Source organism: Myotis yumanensis, unplaced genomic scaffold, assembly GCF_028538775.1.
Source record: "Myotis yumanensis isolate MYYU_CA2020_CCGP unplaced genomic scaffold, mMyoYum1.0.hap1 SCAF_5, whole genome shotgun sequence".
Taxonomy (NCBI): domain Eukaryota; kingdom Metazoa; phylum Chordata; class Mammalia; order Chiroptera; family Vespertilionidae; genus Myotis; species Myotis yumanensis.
In genome coordinates, this window is record NW_027223756.1 from 42,372,632 (window position 1) to 42,397,033 (window position 24,402).

Sequence of the window (24,402 nt, forward strand, 5' to 3'; positions counted from 1 at the left end):
TCAGCCCCTCAGCCAGCCTGGCCAGGCACCCCAGTGGGGACCCCCACCCTGATCCAGGACACCTTTCAGGGCAAACCAGCCGGCCCCTACCCGTGCACCAGGCCTCTATCCTATATAGTAAAAGGGTAATATGCCTCCCGGCACCGGGATCAGCGGAGCAATGAGGCTCCCGGCACTGGGATCAGCGGAGCAGCGAGGCTCCCGGCACCGGGATCAGCGTGACAGGGGGCAGTGCCCAAACCCCCTGATCAGCCCTGCTCTGTGCCTGATAGGGGGGGAGCTCCCCAATCCCCCGATTGCCCTGCGGCTCTGTGTGTGACAGGGTGTAGTGCCCCAACTCCCCTATCGGCCCTGCTCTGAGCCTGACCAGGGGCTGCACTTAGGGATTGGGCCTGCCCTCTGCCACCCAGGAGCAGGCCTAAGCCAGCAGGTCGTTATCTCCCGAGGGGTCCCAGACTGTGAGAGGGCACAGGCCAGGCTGGGGGGACCCCCCCCCCCCCACCCCAAGTGCACAAATTTTTGTGCACCGGGCCTCTAGTTTTAATAATAATAAACAATTCGCTTTCTTTTAAAATATCTTAACCCTGTTTTCATCAACAGTGGTTAAATAATTTGAGAGTGGGTTTATTGTTATATATAGCCATTATCTCAAAACCTCACATTGGTAACTTCTATTAAAGAGCAAACTGAGGTGGACCTGAGAATTCAAACTTCCATACCAGATGAAAATAATCAGGGGAATTCTGTAATCATAAATAGCAAATTAGAATGAGGATAGGAAACAAATATAAGGATAAATGAGTTCTTTTATGATGAAGCATGAGTATGATCTGTTTTGACATAGGATAACATCCTAATATATAAAAACCCTGGGTCCCTCATGACCGGAGGCTCGACCAACCAGAAGTCAGTCCTGCAGTCAGCACTGGGTTGCCGTGGTGACCCAGCACTGACTGCTGAGGGGACTGCAAATCGGGCCCGGACAGAGGCCTAAAGAGAGAAGCAGGGTCTGATCCATAGCCCCTGTGGCAGCTGTTGATCAGCACTTGCCTCTCTGTTTCTCTTCAGCAGCCACGCCTCCCTTTCTCTCCAGGCCTCCACCGGGGCTGCTGATCAGCCCCACCTTGCTGATCAGGCCCCTTTGATAGGCCCAGAGACGCTGACTGGCATAGAAACCGACCAGTCAGAACCAAATCTGGGTGAAGTGTGAGGAGCCAATAGCTGCCTAGGAGGCAGAGCTTTTGACACTAACTGGCATAGCAACTGACCAATCAGAACCAAATCTGGGTCAACTGTGAGGAACCAATGGCTGCCTAGGAGGTGGAGCTTTTGACACTGACTGGCATAGGAACTGACCAATTAGAACCAAATCTAGGACAACTGTGAGGAGCCAATGGCTGCCTAGGAGGCAGAGCTTTTGACGCCGACTGGCATAGGAGCCGACCAATCAGAACCAAATCCAGGTGAACTATGAGGAGTCAGTGTCTGCCTAAGAGACAGAGCTTTTGACGCTGACTGGCATAGAAACCAACCAATCAGAACCAAATTGGCCAGCAGAGGAGGGCAGTTGGGGGTGAGATCAGGCCTGCAGGGGAGGGCAGTTGGGGCAAGACCAGGCCAGCAGGGCAGGGCATTTGGGGACCATCAGACTGGCAGGGGAGGGCAGTTTGGGGGGGGGGGGCCAGGTTTGCAGGGGAGGGCAGTTGGGGCGACCAGGCCGGCAGGGCAGGGCAGTTGGGGTGACCAGGCCAGGAGGGCAGGGCAGTTGGGGTGACCAGGCCAGCAGGGGAGGGCAGTTGGGGGCGATCGGGCTGGCAGGAGAGGAGTTAAGGTGTTAATCAGGCTGGCAGGAGAGTGGTTAGGGGGTGATCAGGCTGGCAGGCAGAAGCGGTTAGGGGCTATCAGGCAGGCAGGCAGGCGAGCAGTTGCGAGCCAGCAGTCCCAGATTGTGAGGTGATGTCCCCCGAGAGGTCCCAGATTGGAGAGGGTGCAGGCTGGTTGAGGGACACACACACACACACACCACCACCACCACCACCCCCAGTGCAAGAATTTCATGCACCGGGCCTCTAGTCCCATATAATAAAAGGCTAATATGCAAATTGTCCCCTCCACAGGGAGTTTGATTAGGGGGCAGGGCCAGCCAGCCAACCTCCCGTGTCCCCTTTCCCAGACCAGCGCAGGCGGGTGGGACCCCACCTGTGCACAGATTCTTGCACCAGGCCTCTAGTAGTTTCCACAAAGAGAAGCCCTGCCTTATGAATATGGAGCCCTGAGAGGATGTGGGAGGACACTGGGCATAATTCTGTTTTTAACAACTTGGTGTTCCTGTGGCATCTGGTTCTTTGCATATAATTATTCTATGTAGGCATATAGTGAATGGCCATTGATAAAATGAATTTTTGTACACTTTGACAAGGTTTCATCCAGTAGCCAACTATGTGCATATGTCTTCATAAATTGTGTATTTAAGATTTCGGTAATACATGAAACTAGTATTAGGTTAAACTCTTACATTGCTTTTTTAAAAATGTTATGCTTTTAAGTTCTATTGTAATAAGTTCTTTCTAAGGTGGGACAATTATAAATTTGTTTTTCCTTATACAGTCATAGTAATTTAACAAAATTGGCAGTATAAGAAATATTATTTTCCCATAAGTATTTTAAGTTTTTATGAAGTGCCATCAAGCCCTGGCCGGCTTGGCTCAGTGGATGGAGTGTCAGCCTGCGAATTAAAGGGTCCCAGGTTCGATTCCAGCCAAGGGCACATGCCTGGGTTTCGGGCTTGATCCCCGGTGGGGGGCATGCAGGAGGCAGCCAATCGATGATTCTCTCTCATCATTGATGTTTCTATCTCTCTCTCCTTCTCCCTTCCTCTCTGAAATCAATAAAGAAATATATTTTTAAAAAAATAAAGTGCCATCAAATAAGATTCTTTTCTGAACTTGAAAATAGTAAAATAGTTGAAATTCAATAAAGATTATATGCTAGAGAGCATATATAACTTAAAAAAATAAGTTATAGGTGATTAATATGTAGAACTGTATTAGCAGCACTCTAATTATATTAACTCAGTCCATTGTTTTACTCAACTACTATTCCCTTTAAAAGAATAAAGATAAACCTTGACTGCCTGTTGTAAATTTTCACATATAAAAATGTAAATACATTAAAAAATAATTTTCTTTTTTGTTTTGTGATGCTAGAAGGTCCAGCTTAAAAAACGTGTCTGACCTATTTGTGATGGGAGGAGCTCTTGTTTTGGAATCTGCAGCTCTCTTGCACTGGCTCGAGAGGGAGGGTTATGGACCTCTAGGAATGACCGGAATATCCATGGGAGGACATGTAAGCCTTTCATTTCAAATGATATTTACTTATGATTGTGTTTATAAGATCTAGGGAATCTAGTTACTTTTAAAATTCACTTTATGTATAGAATTAATTTTGGTTTTGGTGAAAGAAGAAACATTCTAAACTTTCATTCCAATTATAAAATAATGATGTTATTTTTTGGTATGATTTATGTAGACACTGATTTTACTTACTCTACAGTTACATCTCAGGTATTGGATTTGATATTTTATTAAAAGTTGATTATGAAACTTTACTCAAGTTTCAAGTATAAATGTCATATTGGTGAAAATAGCTAATTTGGAAAATACTTTTTATATATTTATGTATTTTTTATTGATTTCAGAGAGGAAGGGAAAGGGAGAGAGAGAAACATCAACAATGAGAGAGAATCATTGATCAGCTGCTTCCTGCACACCCCCTACTGGGGATCGAGCCTGCAACCTGGACATATGCCCTTGACCAAAATCGAACCAGGGACCCTTCAATCCACAAGCCGATGCTCTATCCACTGAGCCAAACTGGCTAGGGCTGGAAAATACTTTTCATTTATCTCTTTTATCTTTATACCTGATACCACCAACTTGTTTTACCTTTGTCTTGTAGAGTGTACTAAAATGGCCTCCTACTTGGTTTGCTTGTCATGTATTCTTTTCTCTTAAACTTTTTCTTAATAGTTTTCTTCACACCTTAGTGATCTTCCCCAATCTGATCTCTGCTCTGTTCTGCCTAAAACCTGCCAAAGACTTGCTCTTGCACTGGCTGTAACTATGCCAGGTGCTGGTACCCTTCTGGTGCCCCTGCATGCCTTTCCACTTAGCTGAATAACAGCTTGCTCTTCTGGTTCCAATTTGGAGCTTACTTCCTATGACAAGCTCTCCTGACTCCCAGCCTTACTCCAGACTATACTTCATCTCTCATTAGTACTTATTTCACTGTACTTATTTAGCCATCAGTTTGCTCCATGAAGCAGTACATTCACTGAGGGCCAGGAATATGCTCTGGTTCATTATTTGCTGTAAGTTATTTGACTTATAAAATTAAGTTAAAAAACTTACTCAAATTTAAAGGGGTTACCAAAGAGGTGAAGCTAATAAAACCACTTCAAGCATTTACTCAAATTCAAAACAGCAACTGCAAGACAGTAAACCTAAAGGCTGAAAAAGGATTTCTTTTCCTACCTAGCAGTGTTTCCATTTTTAGAACCTAGGTTGGGGCCTTATAATTTCATCTTGACTATTGCCTCTTAACTGGTTTTCCTACCTGAAATCTGATCCTCTCTAATCAGCCCTATAAACCACTATCATTTTAGCTTCCTTGAATCACTCCTTTGACAATGCCACTCCTTTGCCCAGGCCTCTTGATTAATTCCCTATTATCTACAAAAAAAAGGAACTTCTAATCTGATCCTGATCAATCTTTCCAGCCCTACTTATCTCCTGAACCCACTGACCACATGTGCACTATTGACCAGCTGAGCTGAAGTACAGGGTGTGTCAGAAGTAGGTTTACATTTGTGAGCATGCAAAACAGAGTTTACTCTTGTAGTATTATTTATTAACTGTTATATTATTTTCCATACAAACAACTATAAACCTACTTTTGCTCCACCCTGTATTTTGGATGTTCCCCACAACAAAGACTTTGTGCTTTCTCACTATCTTGCCTTTAATCGTATTGTCTTCTTAAATGGAAGACATGACCCCATCAATCATTTTCCCTAAGTGACAGCCATTTCATGAAGCCTACCCCAATTCCTCTAGCCCAAAACAACTCTTTCCCTCTCTAAGCATACATATTACATTATTTTAAATTAGTTTTATGTTGTGTTTTGTAGTTTACCAAATTCTTGGCATCTTTTAGTCAACTTCAGGGGTCTGAGGGTTTTTTTTATTTTATTATTATTTTTTAGGGTCTGAGATTTTATAGTTGTGATTTTGCTGTACCTGAGCAAGTCACTTAGGTAATGAGTGTATCTACATCTCAGTATGTGTGCTCTATATTTACCCAGTAGAAAGTAGCTCTCTATGAAAAGTCTTGAGATTACTTAAAATTTTCTAATATATTTTACTAGAGGCCTGGTGCACATATTCGTGCATGAGTGGGGTCCCTCGGCCTGGCTGGCAATCGGGGCGTCTCACCCAGTCCAGATCGGGGCGGGGCGGGCCAGCCAAGAGGAGGAAAGACAGGAGTTTGGCTGTGAGAGCGCACTGACCACCAGGGGACAGGTCCTGCATTGAGCATCTGCCCCTGGTGGTTAGTGCACATCGTAGCAACCAGTCATTTGCTCGACCAGTCATAAAGGTCACTTAGGCTTTTATATATATAGATTGCTTTCAAAGGGGGAAGTTATATGTTGTGGTTGAATTTATGACTTTTGGAAGTTTGAAAAGGTTGCTTGCTAGTCATTCTCATGAGTGTTTAGAGCAGTGGTTCTCAACCTTCCTAATGCCACGACCCTTTAATACAGTTCCTCATGTTGTGGTGACCCCCAACCATAAAATTATTTTTGTTGCTACTTCATAACTGTAATTTTGCTACTGTTATGAATCGTAATGTAAATATCTGATATGCAGGATGTATTTAGGCGACCCCTGTGAAAGGGTTGTTTGACCCCCAAAGGGGTCGCGACCCACAGGTTGAGAACTGCTGGTTTAGAGGCTTTTTGTGTCTTATCAACAACTACACAAAGTGCTTGTTAATATTAAATATTTTTTATTTTAATGAGTAGAAAATTTAAACAGAAGCTCTCTAACTGACTGTGTTAACATATTACAGATGGCTTCCTTAGCGGTATCCAACTGGCCTAAGCCCATGCCATTGATTCCATGTCTGTCTTGGTCTACAGCATCTGGGGTCTTCACTACGGTAATTTAATTGCAATTAATATTTAGATAGTTATATATGCTTATAGGTAATTGTTTGGGGGGATCCCCAAACCACCCCCAGGTTTGGTGATTCACTAGAAGAAATCACAGGACTCAGCATGTACTCATGACTAAGACTCATTAGAGCAAAAGGGTACAATACAGAATCAGCAAAGGGAAAAGATACAGGGGGCAAAGTCCAGAGGACACCAGGCACAAGCTTTCAGTGGAGACCTCACATTCTGTGTTGGATTCCTCCAGCAGTGTGACAAATTTGCCAAATTGTATCCATCAGTGCAATTCACTTGAGCACGGAAGTCCAGGGTTTTTCTCAGGGCTCAGTCATTTAGGTTCCCTCTGCCTGGCATGTACCAAAATTCCAGAAGGAAAGCAGGTGTTCAGCAGGAACTGCATTGTTTGTACAACCAGTTCAAGCACAGAGACCCACTTTATCATTTAGGAAGTTTTGTTGTGTTTAGTTTTTAATTTCTTTATTGATTAAAGTATTACATATGTGTCCTTATTCCCCCATTGCCCCCTCACCCCCCCACTCATGCCCTCACCCCCCTGTTGTCTGTGTCCGTTGTTTAGGCTTATATGCATGCATACAAGTCCTTTGGTTGACATCCCCACTCCCACCCTCCCCTACCTTCCCCCTGAGGTTTGATGGTCTGATCCATGCTTCTCTGTCTCTGGATCTGTTTTTGTTCATCAGTTCATGTTTTTCATCATTTAGGAAGTTTTACATCAGGGTAAAGGACTGTTTATTAGTCAAGTTCTCAAACTCTAGTCGAGGGCCAACCTTATAAGCAGGCCTTTCTAAAGTTAGGAAATCTCAAGCCTGCTATGTTAACTCTTCTGCACAGTAATAATACAGTTTTTGGACAAGATGTTTTATGATGTGATTTGATCTTACTTTAGTTTGTTATTTCAGGGTGTGCTGAGTAAATCAATTAATTGGAGGGAGTTGGAAAAGCAGTATTATGCACAGACCGTTTATGAGGAAGAAATTATTCACATGCTTGAATATTGTGGAGTAAGTATTTGTAGTTTCTATATAATGTTAGGGGAAGGGTTGATTGTGTTTAATTATTCAAATTTTTTAAAAGAATTGCAAATTTTGGGCCCTGACTGGGTAGTTTAGTTGGTTAGAGCATCTCCTCATACGCCAAGGTTTCAGATTTGATCCCCAGTCAGAATCAACCAATGGGGAAAAAAAAAAAGAATCAACCAATGAAATGCATGAATAAGTGGAACAACAAATCCATGTTCTTCTCTCTCTATCTCTCTGTCTCCCTTCCTTCCTTCCTCTCTCTAAAGTCAATTTTTATTTTTTAAAGTCAATTTTTTAAAAAGAATTGCAAATTTTTTAAAGCAATATTTTTCTAAATTCTTTAAAAGAAAATACAGATAAGTAAAATAACAGATAGAGATAATCATTCAAAGCAAATATGGTTTAATACATTATTAAATAGAAACACATTTGTAATAGGTCAAGAATATAGCTTGACCACCCAGCTCAGAACTTGACCACCCAACCCTGAAACCACCTCCGTGTGTCCTAATCAAAGGCCCTTCTCCCCTACTATTATCATCCTGATTTTTATAGTAACTACTTCCTTCTTTCTTTAAAATAATTTTATTATCCAAGTGTACATCTTTAGATACTACAGCTCTTCTGTTTTTTTATTTTATAATTTATTTTTTTTGGTGACAGAGTGTGAGTGATGGAGAGCTAGATGAAGAGAGACGGGGGGAAAGGGATAGATACTACAGTTCTTTTAAGTGTCTTAATCTATATTTTCCCTTCCATCCCTTTCTGTTTCCCTTAAAATTTTTCTTGCCTGGCCAGTGTGGCTCAGTGGTTGAGGGCCTACCTATGAATTAAGAGGTGAAGGGTTCGATTTCCAGTCAGGGCTCATGCCTGGGTTGCAGTCTCGATCCCCAGTGTGGGGCCTGAAGAAGCAGCCAATCAATAATTCTCTCTCATCATAGATGTTTCTATCTCTTTCTCCCTCTCCCTTCCTCTCTGAAATCAATAAAAATAGATTTTTTTAAATTAAAAATAAAAAAACTGAGTGTTCAGAGGAGATAGTTTCTGAATGAACATAGTTAAGGGTAAGTTCAAGACTAATTTCTGTTTTATTTTCTATGACCTTATATGCATACTCTTTGCTTATTTCTTTTTATTGTGATTTTGGGCTTTCTCTTCACTCTATTGCTCTTATTAAAGCAATAAGCTCTTTGTCATATAAGTTGCAAATATATTTTCCCAGGCTATCATTTTTATGTTTTGACTTTGCTTTTAGTATTTGACAAAGTTTATTTTTATTTAAATGATGTTTTATTTACAGGTCTTTAAGCTGAGTTCATACTTTAAAATTTTTCATAGGTAATATTTATTTCTTGATCATTTTAAATTATTATTAGTTCATCCTGAGAAAGAGATTTGGAGTGGCTATTGTATTACTGCCAGGATACACTCATTAGACTTTTGGAAGTTCTAGCAGATCTGGATTTCCATACTTTGGCAATAAAAGCATGAGATAGACTAAATTACACTTTTTAATTACTGTTCAGTAGGAAACATTTAGCAGTAAAATATAAATCTGTCTTAGTCCTAAGTTAAATTTTGACATCTCTTTTTTTAATTGTGGTAAAATATATACAACATGAAATGTACCATTTTAACCATTTCTAAATGTACCATTCAGTGGTATTAAGTACATTCACATTGTTTTGCCACCATCACCTCCTCCGACAACACCATCCAGTTGCAGAACTTTCCATCTTCCTAAACTGAAATTCTGAACCTGTTAAACAATAACTCTCCATTTCCACCTCCTCTTCATCGTGGCAACCACCATTCTACTTTCTCTCTCTATGAATTTGATTACTCTAGGTTCCTCATTAAAAATGTAATCATATAGTATTTGTCCTTTTGTGCCTGTTTTATTCATTTAGTATAATGTTTTAGCATGTATCAGAAGTTCATTAATGATCCATTGTATGTATACAACATTTTGTTTTTCCCTTTATTCGTTGATGAACATTTGTGGTTTTGTTTGAAAAAAGTTGTTAAAAAAATCCTATTTTTTATTAAATGATGTTTTCTTTTCTTTTATATATTCAGACAGATTCTTTCAAAATGGGACAAGAGTTCGTGAAATGCTTCCCTAGCAGTGCAGACAAGCTCACTAACCTTAATCTGGTTTCTAGAACTTTAAATTTAGATATGACAGACCAGGTTCTGTCCTCGAAACATAATGAATGTCATAAATCTAGTAAAACATCTTTCAGTGCCACATCAGAAGGACTCTTGTTGAAAGATACTTCTAAGATGGAGTGCTTCAATCAAACACTTTCAACCAACAAAAGTAGTTATACAAGTTCCAATCCTCAGTCATACCACCTACTCAGTAAAGAACAAAGAAGAAAGAATCTTCAGAAAGAATCTTTGCTGTTTATGAAAGGAGTCATGGATGAATGTACTCATGTAGCAAATTTCTCAGGTATTTTTATATGCAATTGAGATATTTGATGATTTTTAAATTTGTGAAATATTTTTAAGGATGCTTTATAAGTTAATTTTGTATTTTCCAGAGTATATTTATTGTTGGCCCCAGAATGTGTTTAGCAAGATAAGCTGGTTATTTAAATGTATCATATTTTATCCATGAAAATCTAAGACCATCTTATAGTTCATTAAAAACAATGGCTTTTGTACCTTATTTAGAATGTTCATCTAACTGTATTAGAAATGAATATTACATTATGGTATAGAATAGTTGATTTTTAACTTATTCAAGAGAGTTCCAGTTTGATATTTCACTGACTGCACTGTATGATGCATTTTATTTTCTAACTAGAGGCCTGGTGCACAAAAATTTTTGCACTGGGGGGGTGTCCCTCAGCCTGGCCTGTGCCCTCTCGCAGTCTGGGAGCCCTCGGGAGATGTCCACTTGCCAGCGGGGAGCAGGCCTAAGCTGTAGTCGGACATCCTTAGCGCTACTGAGGAGGCGGGAGAGGCTCCCACCACCACCACTGTACTGGCAGCCGTCAGCCTGGCTTGTGGCTGAGCAGAGTTCCCCCTGTGGGAGCACACTGACCACCAGGGGGCAGCTCCTGCATGGAGTGTCTGGCCCCTGGTGGTCAGTGTGTGTCATAGTGACCAGTCATTTCCAGTCGCTCTGCTGTTAGGGTCAATTTGCATATTACCCTTTTATTATATAGGATAGAGGCCTGGTGCACAGGTGGGGGCCAGCTGCTTGCCCTGAAGGGTGTCCCGGATCAGGGTGGGGGTCCCGCTGGGGTGCCTGGCCAGCCTGGGTGAGGGGCTGATGGGTGTTTGCAGGCTGGTCACACCCCCTTTTGGGTGGGGGTCCCCACTGGGGTGCCTGGCCAGCCTGGGTGAGGGGCTGATGGCTGTTTGCAGCTGGTCACACCCCCTTTAGGGTGGGGGTCCCTACTGGGGTGCCTGGCCAGCCTGGGTGAGGGGCTGATGGCTGTTTGCAGGCTGGCCACACCCCCTTTAGGGTGGGGGGTCCCCACTGGGGTGCCTGGCCAGTCTGGGTGAGGGGCTGAGGGCCGTTTTCAGGCTGGCCAAGCTCCAGCCTCTCCTTTTTTTCTTTTTTTTTTTATTCTGGGATTTATTTACCTTCTATAATTGAAACTTTGTAGCCTGGAGTGGAGCTCATAGCCGGCCAGGGCGGGCAGGAGGGAAGCCTCCTGCTCGCTCCAGCTCTGTGGCCACGGCCGGCTGAAAGCAGGTAGATGGGGTTTATTTATCTTCTATAATTGAAACTTTGTTGCTTTGAGTGGAGCTCAGAGCCGGGGCCGCAGCAGGCGGGAAGCTTGGCTTCTTCCATCATTGGGGCAACCAAGCCTCCTGCTTGCTCCAGCTCCATGGCTGCCGGCCACCATCTTGGTTGGGTTAATTTGCATATAGCCACTGTGATTGGCTGGTGGGCGTGGCTTTAAGGTGTAGCGAAGGTACGGTCAATTTGCATGTTTGTCTTTTATTAGTGTAGATACAATTTAATAGGATGTATAAAAATCTTAGAGATTTTCTTGCATTTTTTAAAATCTTGTACCTAGTTCCAGTAGACCCAAGCCTCATTATAGTGGTTCAAGCCAAAGAAGATGCATATATTCCACGAACTGGAGTTCGAAGTCTGCAAGAAATTTGGCCTGGTTGTGAAATCCGATATCTAGAAGGGGGTCATATTAGTGCTTATCTGTTCAAACAAGGAGTCTTCAGGTAAGATGTTTGGTGTAAACAGGTGTCTGTTTATTGCTTCTTTTTTTATTTCTTTTGACATACAATAATGGGTATTTTTATTATATCCTTTAGGTCCTCTTGTTTCTTCCTTGTTTCCTCCATTCACACTCTTTCCTTTCTTGTCCTCTTATTTTCCTTTTCTTCTAGAGAACTAGGAAGTAGCATATGATAGGCATGCTTTATTATCTGATTTTACCCTCTTTAGATGTCAATGGCCAGGTATTTTAGAGAATATGGAGGGACACCAGGGTTTGTAAAACTTCCCTAGGTTTTTCACTCCACACTGGTGTCCTTCTCTCAGAATGACTGAGCAACTGTGGAATAAATCTAGCAATGGTTTTTAGTAGCAAGTGAAAATTGAACCTTAAAATGAGAAGACAAGTATTGGTTTCAATATTAGTAACGTTTTTGTTTTTAAATGCTTTTGATGATTTTTTTTTCTTTTTAATACATTTTTGTTGATTTCAGAGTGGAAGGGAGAGAGAGATAGAAACATCAATGATGAGAATCATTGATCAGCTGCCTCCTGCATGCACCCTACTGGGGATTGATCCTGCAACCCAGGCATGTGCCCTTGACCGGAATCGAACCCAGGACCCTTCAGTTCACAGGTCGACACTCTATCCACTGAGCCAAACCAGCTAGGGTGATTTTTCTTCTAGACAGAGGAAGGGAAGAAGGATAGAGAGAAACATCAATGAGAAACACCATCAATTGGCTACCTCATGCACGCCCCCTACTGGGGATCGAGCCTACAACCCAGGCATGTGCCCAAAATTGAATCAGTGACTTCTTGGTTCATGAGTTGACACTCAACCACTGAGCCACACCGGCCAGGCAATATTAGTAATTTTATGACTCCAGTATTTGTTAGAACTTATAAAAACTTGTATGCTGTAACTTGTTTTTTGGTATCCTGCATTATTTCAACTTTCATTCAAATTTTATGATAAAAGGTGTCATTGGAATTTATTATTAGTGGTTGAATAAATTAGTTCACATAAGGTGCTTAGGTCAGTGCCCTGTGGGTAATAAGTGTCCCAAAATTTCCAGCTGGATAGCTATATAATAGAAAAATTGAGAGTGGTATATGTTTGATTTTATTTTTTTCTATCACTATTTATCCCCTCTGGCATATGCCCTCTTACACCTCCATCCACTACCCCTGCAAGCACCACATTGTTGTCTGTGTCTATGAGGTCTGTTTTTCCCTTTTTGCTCAGTCCTTCCACCATCCACCCTCGATGTCCCCTCCCCCCAGAGCTGTCTGCCTGCTCTCTATCTATGAGTCTGTCTCTATTTTGCTTGGTAGTTCAGTTTGTTCATTAAATTCCACATATGCATGAAATCATATAGTACTTTTTTTCTCTGTTTTTGACATTTTAAATTATTATTTTAAATATATTTTATTGATTTTTTACAGAGAGGAAGGGAGAGGGATAGAGTTAGAAACATCGATGAGAGAGAAACACCGATCAGCTGCCGTCTGCACACCCCCCACTGGGGATGCGCCCGCAGCCAAGGTACATACCTTTGACCAGACTTGAACCTGAGACCCTTCAGTCTGCAGGCTGATGCTCTATCCACTGAGCCAAACCGGTCAGGGCTTAAATTATTTTTAATCTAAGAAATACTTCTTTGTATAGTTACTTAATTATTTCAACTTGTGTCACCTTTTTTAGGTACAGACTAATTCTTTAAGTTTGTGATATACTGAAGCATGTAATAAACCTTTCTTTTTATTGTATGATTTCTTAAAAAATATATTCAGCATTTGGCATTTGAGTCCCTGTTAGTTGGTAGGTGAGTACACTACTGACCCAATGTGACTTTCTGGCACAGCAAAAGTAAAACAAAAAACAAACAAACAAAAATTGTGAGTACCTAGGGTTGCTCAGGTTGCTCAAGAGGAGTCTAAAGTTCTGTTATATTTGTGAATCAGAGAACCCGCATGATTGCTTTAGTAAATCGGTGTCAAATTTATGTTTGTCTTTTATGTATCTAAGTGGGAGTGTGGCTGAGAGGCATTAGGAAGAAGAATCATAGTCAGCTGTGAAAACTCAGAAATGCTCATTGAAAGGCTTCATTTGAGAAAGAGAGATTAGCTGTTACCATGTGCCAAGTACTAGAGCAGTTGCTTCATATGTTATTAACTCCTTTATACAGAAATAGGGGGAGGGGAGTGAATAAATTGCTTAGGTGGAGTCACTAGCTATTTGTTCTCCCTAAACCACTCTCACCCTCCTACTCCTACCCCCAGTCACTTCAAAACCTAACAAAGTTTGGATGTCACTGGAGTAGAATCTTAAAAAAAATTCATTCTTTTCAGTCACCAGATGTAACACAAGCCTCCTTTATGTGCTCTTTTATTTTATGTTGATATTTACAATTCATTAATAATACAAGTGAACAAGAGACTCTTCAGCCCTAATCGGTTTGGCTTAGTGGACAGAGCGTCAGCCTAAGGACTGAAAAGTCCCAGGTTCGATTCCGGTCAAGGGCATGTACCTTGGTTGCAGGCACATCCCCAGTGGGAGGTGTGCAGGAGGCAGCTGATCGATGTTTCTCTCTCATCGATGTTTCTAACTCTATCTCTCTCCCTTCCTCTCTGTAAAACATCAATAAAATATATTATTTTCTTTAAAAAAGAGAGAGACTCTTCAAATTATTAAATAGGCATATGCATACCTTTCTTCCTCATATCATGTACCCAAGCCCAGATTGCAACTTTAGGCGTCAGGAAGTAAAAGAAATTCATTGTCGCCCTAGCCGGTTTGGCTCAGTGGATAGAGCGTCGGCCTGTGGACTGAAAGGCCCCGGGTTCGATTCCGGTCAAGGGCACATGCTTGGATTTTGGGCTCAATCCCCAGTAGGGGGCATGCAGGAGGCAGCCAGTCAATGATTCTCATCATTGATGTTTCCATCTTTCCCTCTCCCTTCCTCTCTGAAATCAATAAAAATATATTTAAAAAATAAATTCATTGTAGTAGAGCAAGTACCCAGGACTAACTCTCAGGGGCAAATTCTCACCTGCAGTCAACAAAATCACTTTATGTGCTTACACCAACGTGCAAATGTTCATCATTAGTTTGTTTCCCTTATCATTGTTACATTTTACAAAGGACAAATATCTGAGACAAATACAAGTGTGATAAAAAGCTATGTCTTCCCAACATACTGGAAGTCAATCTATTAGTAGGCTCCCAGTTTCAGTTTTAAAGATAGTTTTACTATCTTTTTTAAGGATATGGAGAAATGCTTTGTCCAAGTAGGATACAGAATTAATATATTCTCATAGTTATTATTTAAACTGGGTGGAAATATAAATGTATGGATTTAAACAAAACAAGCCTCACCCAAACCTGTTTGGCTCAGTGGATAGAATGTTGGCCTGAGGACTGAAGAGTCTAGGGTTCAGTTCCAGTCAAGGGCACATACCTCAGTTGCAGGCTCCCTCCCCCGCCCAGGTCAGGGTACATGCAGGAGGCAACCAATCAATGTATCTATCTCACTTGATGTTTCTCTCTGTCTGTCCCTTTCCCTTGACAAAAAAACAACAAAAAACCCACTAGCTTGTCGGAAATATATAACATTACAGTAGATACTTTAGAGCAGTGGTTCTCAACCTTCCTAATGCCTCAACTCTTTAATACAGTTCCTAGTGTTGTGGTGACCCCCAACCATAAAATTATTTTCGTTGCTACTTCATAACTGTAATTTTGCTACTGTTATGAATTGTAATGTAAATATCTGATATGCAGGATGTATTTAGGCGACCCCTGTGAAAGGGTTGTTCGACCCCTAAGGGGTCGCGACCCACAGGTTGAGAACCGCTGCTTTAGAGTGATGGGATTATGACTTTTTCCCCTTTTTGTTTTTGGATTTTCTGAACATTGTACTTGAAAAATGTTGGCCAGTGTGGTACAGTGGTTGAGCATCAACCCATGAAACAAGACGTCACTGGTTCAATTCCTAGTCAGGACACATGCCTGGGTAGTGGGGGCTCAATCCCTAGTAGAGGGTGTACAGGAGGCAGCTCTTCGATGTTTATCTCTTACTGATGTTTCTATCTCTCTCTCTCACCCTCTAAAATCAATAAAACATTTTTAAAATTTTAAAATAAATAAAAATGTAGGCTCTCACAATGTGAAAAAAATTAATAAGCGTTGAAAACAGTGTCTTTTAATGGGCAGTGAATTTGACTCTTCCTTTCCACATAAAGTACCTAGTAAAATTAATGTGGAAAACTAAGGCTTTTGATTTTAAGTTCAGTTGCTAGGAACATGTTTTAATAAAGAAAAGGTACTATATCATAATCTATGAAATAGATTTAAGTTATGTAGCCAGTTGATATTCAACAAGTGACAAAATAAAAAGAAACCAGTTTCCTTATCCTTTTATCATTTTATGTATTATACATATATAAATACATATATATTATATAAACCCTAAGGCACAAAAAAAGTTGCTTCACAGGAAAAAATGGTGCTGAACATATCATCAGTTGGAAATACATTTGAAGTTTTCCAGTAGTGGTGAAATTAATGGATCCTAACACCCACCTTTCAGGTACTTGCCTCTTTCACAGCTCTTTAGAGAGGAGGTCAGGTTGCAAGCCAAAGGTAATTTTGGAAATAACTTAAAGTAAAAGCAATGTATGCTCCCCCTTTTATTGCTAATTACTTGTAGTTTTTCATTTTTTCTTTTAGACGAGCCATCTATGATGCATTTGAACGCTTTCTGCACAAATATGCTAACTGATTGGATCACTGTATGTAACCAGTGTGGCCATCATGTTTCTCACAAAAGGAGTTTCATCCTTTGATGATGTGAAATCAGTAAGACAGCACTATACACTGAGTGGCTATATTATTATGACCACCTGACGTTTGTAGGCAAATTAGCTATAATTTCACGCTGAAGTTGCTAGAGGGCCAGATCATTATAAACGTCTGAATAGCACAACATACCTAAGGATCGTTGCTGATCAAGTTCATCCTATCATGTTGATGGCGTATCCCAATGGAGATGGCTTCTTCTAACAAGACAATGTGCCATGCCACGGTGCTTGTATTGTGCAGGAGTGGTTTCAAGAACATGAGGGAGACTTTACCTTGCTTAGGTGGCCCCCACAATCACCAGATCTCAATCCAATTGAGCATTTGTGGGACGAAGTTAAAAGAGCCATCAGGCAGCTGGTTCCACAACCATCAAATCTCACCGAACTGGACAGTGCTATTCATCAGGCATGGTGTCAGATTCCTCGAATCACCTTTCAGCCACTAGTGGAGTCAGTGCCAAGAAGAATCGGCTCAGTATTGAAGACAAAAGGTGGCCCAACGAAGTACTGATGGGGTGGTTATAATAATCTGGCCACTCAGTGTATATCTCATTGCTATCTATTTAGTCTGGAATTCAGTGTTACAGGTCAGTCAACTATAGTCTTTGAATGCATTTGAATAACTTTAAACCAATGTTGGGATGAAATAATGTTGAAGTATTTTGTTATTGTTTGTGGGACTCCCAAATATTCAATATTTCTACTTATGAAAACTACATTTTTAATTATGAATAGTTTAATAAATTAAAATAAATGTATTCACAGAAACTGTATTGATTTATACAGAGCTGCTAAGTCAAAGTTTGTAATACATCAGCTTGTATTGTATACCTTTATATGATATTTCTACTGACTTGCTTTGAGAAACATGTTTATTTCTTTTGTGGATCCATAGCGCATTTATAATCTTATTTTCCTCTTTAATTTTCTGCCATGGAAATATTTATGATGTATGAAATCCCTGTTAACTTTGAATTCTAAAAAATCCTGATTGTTTTGTATATAAGTGCTTTTAGTAATTAAAATGAATGTGGGAATGCAGACATGATGCAAAAGACTTGGCTAAACTTTATAAATGCCTAATATTGGGTTAGGGGGGAAAAAGCCAAGTGTATTTCTATTTAACAACTTTCAATTCATGATCAGTGGAAATAACTATTGCATTAATTGAGACATCGTGTCTTAACATTTTCTTTTTTTGTTTTTGTTTTTGTTTTTGTTTTTTTTGTTTTAAAATATATTTTATTGATTTTTTACAGAGAGGAAGGGAGAGAGATAGAGAGTTAGAAACATCGATGAGAGAGAAACATCGATCAGCTGCCTCCTGCACACCCCCTACTGGGGATGTGCCTGCAACCAAGGTACATGCCCTTGACCGGAATCGAACCTGGGACCTTTCAGTCCGCAGGCTGACGCTCTATCCACTGAGCCAAACCGGTTTCGGCAACATTTTCTTATATATATATCTACTCTGGGTTTGCAAACCCTGATATATCTAACTTCACTATTTAGGCCAAGAATGTAACCATTTTGACTTTTTAATTTCAAAAATTAATGGCCATAATGAAATCAATCCATCCTAAATAAACTTTACAGAAAAGATATAACTAATAACTTTTTTTAATTGAAAAATTACATGGCTAGATTTGGTGCTTTCTTTTTATTATAGACGTCTGAAGCTGAGAGCTAAAATACTCTCAAAAGTAGGCAATATTTTGGGGTATTGTGTCAAAGCTTAGAATGTATTTGAGTTTTATTTATCTGAAATTTGTATTATCTATAGATTGTATTTAAATGTGTATTCCTAGTCTAGTAAGGACATTTGAATTATAATGTGCCTTTGTAGCCTTTTTAACCCTTTGAGTGCCAACCAATATCCTAGGAACTATGCTAAAATTGCCAAGGCATTTTTGCTGATTTTACAGCAGTTTAGGAAAAAAATTATGAATCGAAAGTAAATGAAGTTACATATTCAAAAACTTAAGGAAACCTTTACTACATTGACATATTTAGCAATATCATCATCACTAATAAAAGCAGACTTAGAACTGGATGCCATTTCGAAGCTTTGATAGCGCTCCCGGCACTTTTGGCGAAAGACAGGAGGAGCGCGATCGTGCTCCCTGGCACTCTAGGGGTTGAAGGAGATTTGTCACTCTAATGCCTACATCATTTTAATTTTTAAAAACTTTTAAAATTACTAAAGTCATTGATGTCATAGTAGTAAATATTTCTTACTAAGCAATAATATACTATGTTGTGTGACTTTTTATTGGTAAAAGAATGAAATTTTAATATTTCTTTTAAATTAACTCTTGGGCATAACTAATTTTTCCCAAATAAATGTGAAAGAAGGTATTTTAAAGATTTCATCTCCTAACCAAATGTTTTAAGAATATATCTCTGGGGGAACACTTGAGAATTTGTTTCCCAGTATGTCATCCATTGGCTCAAATAAACTTAAATTCTCAAAAAAAATAATATACCATAGCAGTTACCTAAACTGATTAATTATTCAAAGTCAAAATACCTTTTTTTACAGTTTTTATCTACTTCCCCAAAATATATATGCGCATATATAAGTACATACACAAACACACAGAAAGCAGTGCTGTCTGCCATTTTGAGCATTGGTACATAAACTGCTAGAAATTCATTTAGGCCAAGTTGCAAACTGGTAGTTAATACAGGCCAGCTTAGCCCAAAGTTGCTTTATCCAGTATGCATAATATTTCAAAATTTGAAATGTTTTCAGATTGGCATGCATTCCTGTTTGCCACAATCTACTGGACTCCCTCATGTTAGACCATGTCACTACTTTGTGTTTCCTACTTAACTCTAAAGACATCTGAGTTTGAGATTCCTGATTTAGATGTGTGGTTAGAAAAATTTTCTGAATTTCATGATCTCCTAATGTTCTAATTACTATTAAATAATTTTATGCATTTTAAATTATTTCTTATGAAGGTAATTTTTTTAATGTGGTGCTTTCTCTTGTAAAGAATATTGAATTGTTAACATTGTAACTGAAATTTTTAAAATCATTTCCAAATATTTTATACTTCACAATAAAAGCTTATTTAAAAAGTTACTTATGTTTAAAAATATTATTTTAAATATAGAAAACATAAATATGTCACATTTCATTAATGTATCCAAACTTGAAGTATGTATTCCTTAGTTATATTATGACCCAAATAAAGTAAGGCATAAATAAGCTAGGGAGGGGCCCTGCCTAGATAGCTCACTTGGTTAGAGCTTCGTTCCCCTATGCAGGGTTGCAGGTTCAATCTCCGATCAGGGCACATTGCATAAATAAGTGGAACAACAAATTGATTGTCTGTCTCTTTCACTTTCTCACTTACGCTTTAAAATCAATAAATGGCCCGAGCCAATTTGGTTCAGTGGGTAGAGTGTCAGCCTGTGGACTGAAGGGTCCCAGGTTCAATTCCAGTCAAAGCCACATGCCCAGGTTGCGGGCTCAATCCCCAGTAGGGGGTGTGCAGGAGGTAGCCAATCATTGATGTTTCTATCTCTCACTCTCTCTGAAATCAACAAAAATATATTAATAAATAAGTAAACTACACTTTCAAAAAATAAAAAATAGGTACATCTATGCAATGGAATACTACACTGCTATAAAAAAGAGCCGAAACAGGTTTGGCTCAGTGGATAGAGCGTCGGCCTGCGGACTGAAGGGTCCCAGGTTCGATTCCGGTCAAGGGCATGTACCTGGGTTGCGGGCACATCCCCAGTGGGAGATGTGCAGGAGGCAGCTGGTCGATGTTTCTCTCTCATCGATGTTTCTAACTCTCTATCTCTCTCCCTTCCTCTCTGTAAAAAATCAATAAAATATAAAATAAAATAAAATAAAAAAAAAAGAACTTTTACCATTTGAAACAGCATGGATGGACCTGAAGAGCATTATGCTAAGTGAAATAAGCCAGTTGGAGAAAGATAGATATCACATGATCTCACTCATTTGTGGAATATAATGAACAACATAAACTGATAAACAAAAATAGATCCAGAGACATAGAAGCATCGAACAGACGGACAAACCTTAGAGGGAAGGCGGGGGCGGGGGTAGGGAGGAGGTAAGAGATCAACCAAAGGATTTGTATGCATGCATATAAGCATAACCAAGGGACACAGACAGTAGGGGGCTGAGGGCATTTGCTGGGGGCAGGAGCAGGTGGGGAGCAGTAAATGGGGGAAAAAGGAGACATGTCTCCTTAAATTCTTTCAACAATTGCCGGGACCGGTTTGGCTCAGTGGATGGAGTGTCGGCCTGCGGACTGAAGGGTCCCAGGTTCGATTCCGGCCAAGGGCATGTGCCTGGGTTGCGGGCACGTCTCCAGTAGGGGATGTGCGGGAGGCAGCTGATCGATGTTTCTCTCTCATCGATGTTTCTGGCTCTCTATCTCTCTCCCTTCCTCTCTGTGGAAAGTCAGTAAAATATATTAAAAAAAAAAAAAAAATTCTTTCAACAATAAAGATTTTAAATTAAAAAATAAAAAATTAGCCCTGGTTGGTTTGGCTTAGTGGCTAGAGCATCGGCCTGTGGACCCAGGGGTCCCGAGTTCAATTATGGTCGGGGTCACATGCCTGGGTTGCAGGCTCAGTCCAACATGCAGGAGGCAGCCAGGCAGTGGTTTCTTCTCATCATTGATGTTTCTGTCTCTCTCTTCCTCTCTGAAGTCAATAAAAAAATATTTTAAAAAAATAAATAAAATATTAAATAAATAATAATAAGCTAGGAAAGCTCTAACAGAATCATATTCAATATCTATATACAAGATCCAAAATTTCCCTCCAAATATTTGATCCCAGGGAAACCAGCATTCTGACAAAGCATTGCTGTCTGAATGTTGTATAGCTCACTATTAGATATGATTACATTTATACTAGTAAATGTACTGCAAACAATTAAAATCTAGAAATTAGAAAACTAAACTTCTAATTAGAAAACTACAGAATGGGAATGGAGGTCCTGTGTAGAGGTTGCTATAGAAGCTGGGTTTGGATATAAAAGGAGATTATGGCAGATGAGACAAAGGGAAAAGTATGTTTTGCAGGAGTAGATAACTTAATTCTAGGAATAATCATACAGACAGAATCCTAGGAAACCAGTGATTGTATGAAGAATTTCGAGACAGTTTTCATTACAACATGTTGGACCAAAAGAACCAGAAATAATTTTTTCAGGACCTAAAGAGCTAATGTGCAGATTTACCAGATTTTGTTAGTCAAAGAAAATGTAAACAACTATAAAAAGTCAAATCTGTGCCGAACCGGTTTGGCTCAGTGGATAGAGCGTCGGCCTGCGGACTCAAGGGTCCCGGGTTCGATTCCAGTCAAGGGCATGTACCCCGGTTGCGGGCACATCCCCAGTGGGGGGCGTGCAGGAGGCAGCTGATCGATCTCTCTCATCAATGTTTCTAACTCTCTATCCCTCTCCCTTCTTCTCTGTAAAAAATCAATAAAATATATTTTAGAAAAAAAAAAAAAAGTCAAATCTGTGACTACCTAAAGTAAAAGTTTTCCCACATATGGGACCTGGGTAATTCCACAAAGAAAGAGGTGTATGTACTCTAGCACTTTGCTGCTCAAAGTGTGGTCAGTCCATTGACAGTATCAACAATAACTTAATACTAATGATAGTAATATTTAACTGTTTTTCAAAATACCCTAAAAATAAATGAAGTTCAAAGAAGCATAACTTTTTCACTTCCAAAGAACAGGGATTTTCAAACAATAGGGCGTAGAATTTGTCAATGTAAGAAACATCCAGCCCTGGCCAGTTTGGCTTAGAGCAATTGGCCTTCGGACTAAAAGGTCCTGGGTTCAATTCCGGTCAAGGGCACATTCCTGGGGTTGTAGGCTCCATCCCCAGTAGGGGACATGCGGGAAGCAGCTGATCAATGATTCTCTCTCATTGATGTTTCTATCTCTCTCTCCCTCTCCCTTCCTCTCTGAAATCAATAAAAATATATTAAAAAAAAAAAAAAAGAAAAGAAAAACATCCAGCCCTATCCACTGGTTTGGCTCAGTGGATAGACTTGCAATGGTTCTCAACCTTCTGGCCCTTTAAATACAGTTCCTCATGTTGTGACCCAACCATAAAATTATTTTCGTTGCTACTTCATAACTGTAATGTTGCTACTGTTATGAATCATAATGTAAATATCTGATATGCAGGATGGTCTTAGGCGACCCCTGTGAAAGGGTCGTTCAACCGCCAAAGGGGTCGAGACCACAGGTTGAGAACCGCTGGGATAGAGCATCAGCCTGCAGACTGAAAGGTCCCAGGTTCAATTCTGGTTAAGGGCATGTACCTTGGTTGCGGGCACATCCCCAGTAGGGAGTGTGCAGGAGGCAGCCAATCAATGATTCTCTCTCATCATTGATGTTTCTATCCCTCTCCCTTCCTCTCTATAAAAAATCAATAAAATATATTTAGAAAGAAAAGAAAAGGAAGAAAGGAAAGGGGAGGGGAGAGGAGGGGAGGGGAGGGGAGGGAAGGAGGAAAGGAAAAAAGAAAAGAAAAGAGAAAAAAGAAAAGAAAAGAAAAGAAAAGAGAAAAGAAAAGAAAAGAAAGAAAAGAAGACAGCTGATTCCTATAGCCAGTCGGCCTGGTGGTCAAATCCCTCTACTGGTAACTACAACAATTAAGGCTTGGCTAGAACAAGACTGTGCACAGAGACCACGAGGGGGTGCACCAAGAAAGCATAAAAGATGCGGAGACAAAAAAACATGACAGAAATGGAGGATATGGAGCTAAGAATCGCAATTTTGAGGGCTTGCCATAAATTTGTGCAGAGCCTCACGAAAACTAATGAGACCCTCGATGCTACGATAAAGAAATTAGAAAGTAAGCATACACGGACTGAAATAAAGAATATTATACCCAATAGCAGACCAGAGGAGCACAATAATCAAACCAAAGATTCGACAAAAAACACCCAATTGGAAAAGCAAAATGAAAAAAGAATCCGAAAGTGTGAAGATAGTGTAAGGAGCCTCTGGGACAGCTTTAAGCGGTCTAATATCAGAATTATTGGAGTGCCAGAAGATGAGAGACAGCAAGATATTGAAAACCTATTTCAAGAAATAATGGCAGAAAACTTCCCCCATCTGGAGAAAGAAATGGACTTACAGGTCCAAGAAGCGCAGAGAACCCCAAACAAAAGGAATCCAAAGAGGACCACACCAAGACACATCATCATTAAAATGCCAAGAGCAAAAGACAAAGAGAAAATCTTAAAAGCAGCAAGAGAAAGAGGCTCAATTACCTACAAGGGAATACCCATACGACTGTCAGCTGATTTCTCAACAGAAACTTTGCAGGCCAGAAGGGAATGGCAAGAAATATTCAAAGTGCTGAATACCAAGAACCTACAACCAAGATTACTTTATCCAGCAAAGCTATCATTCAGAATTGAAGGTCAGATAAAGAGCTTCACAGATAAGGAAAAGCTAAAGGAGTTCATCACCGCCAAACCAGTATTATATGAAATGCTGAAAGGTATCCTTTAAGAAGAGGAAGAAGAAGAAAAAGGTAAAGATACAAATTATGAACAACAAACATGCATCTATCAACAAATGAATCTAAGAATCAAGTGAATAAATAACCTGATGTACAGAATGAACTGGTGATTATAATAGAATCAGGGACATAGAAAGGGAATAGAATGACTATTCTTGGGGGGAAAAGGGGTGTGGGAGATGAGGGAAGTGAATGGACAAAAATCATGCACCTATGGATGAACACATTGGGTGGGGAGTGAGGGTGGAGGGTGGGGTGGGAGCTGGAAGGAGGGGAGTTATGGGGGGAAAAAAGAGGAACAAATGTAATAATCTGAACAATAAAGATTTAATTAAAAAAATAATAATAAATAAAAAAAGTCTCCAACAATACAAATGTCAATTCTAAATTTAAGGCAAGAAAAGACATTTTATTTTTAAAAAAAAAAAAATAAAAAAAAAATAAATAAAAAAAATAAAAAAAAAAAAAAAAGAAAGAAAAGAAAAAAGAAAAGAAAACATCCAAACTTGTAGAG

General features: G+C 39.9%; 2 protein-coding genes across 4 annotated transcripts in view; one reads left to right on the plus strand and one right to left on the minus strand.

Annotated features, from left to right (window-relative positions):
- Positions 1-19,714, plus strand: part of ABHD18 (abhydrolase domain containing 18) — a 44,425-nt gene extending 24,711 nt beyond the window's left edge. Inside the window, exons 8-13 of one of the 3 annotated variants that reach the window (XM_070415169.1) lie at positions 3,207-3,345; positions 6,130-6,219; positions 7,153-7,254; positions 9,352-9,730; positions 11,316-11,478; positions 16,209-19,708. In XM_070415169.1, the coding sequence (XP_070271270.1) occupies positions 3,207-3,345; positions 6,130-6,219; positions 7,153-7,254; positions 9,352-9,730; positions 11,316-11,478; positions 16,209-16,260 (925 nt within the window). In that variant the 3' untranslated portion in view covers positions 16,261-19,708. Of the gene's footprint in view, positions 1-3,206; positions 3,346-6,129; positions 6,220-7,152; positions 7,255-9,351; positions 9,731-11,315; positions 11,479-16,208 lie in introns of all 3 variants that reach the window. The other 2 variants (XM_070415168.1, XM_070415170.1) reach the window with 2 other exon arrangements.
- The window catches only part of MFSD8 (major facilitator superfamily domain containing 8), an 85,687-nt gene that overhangs the window by 50,044 nt on the left and 11,241 nt on the right, over positions 1-24,402 (minus strand). The window lies entirely within an intron of this gene.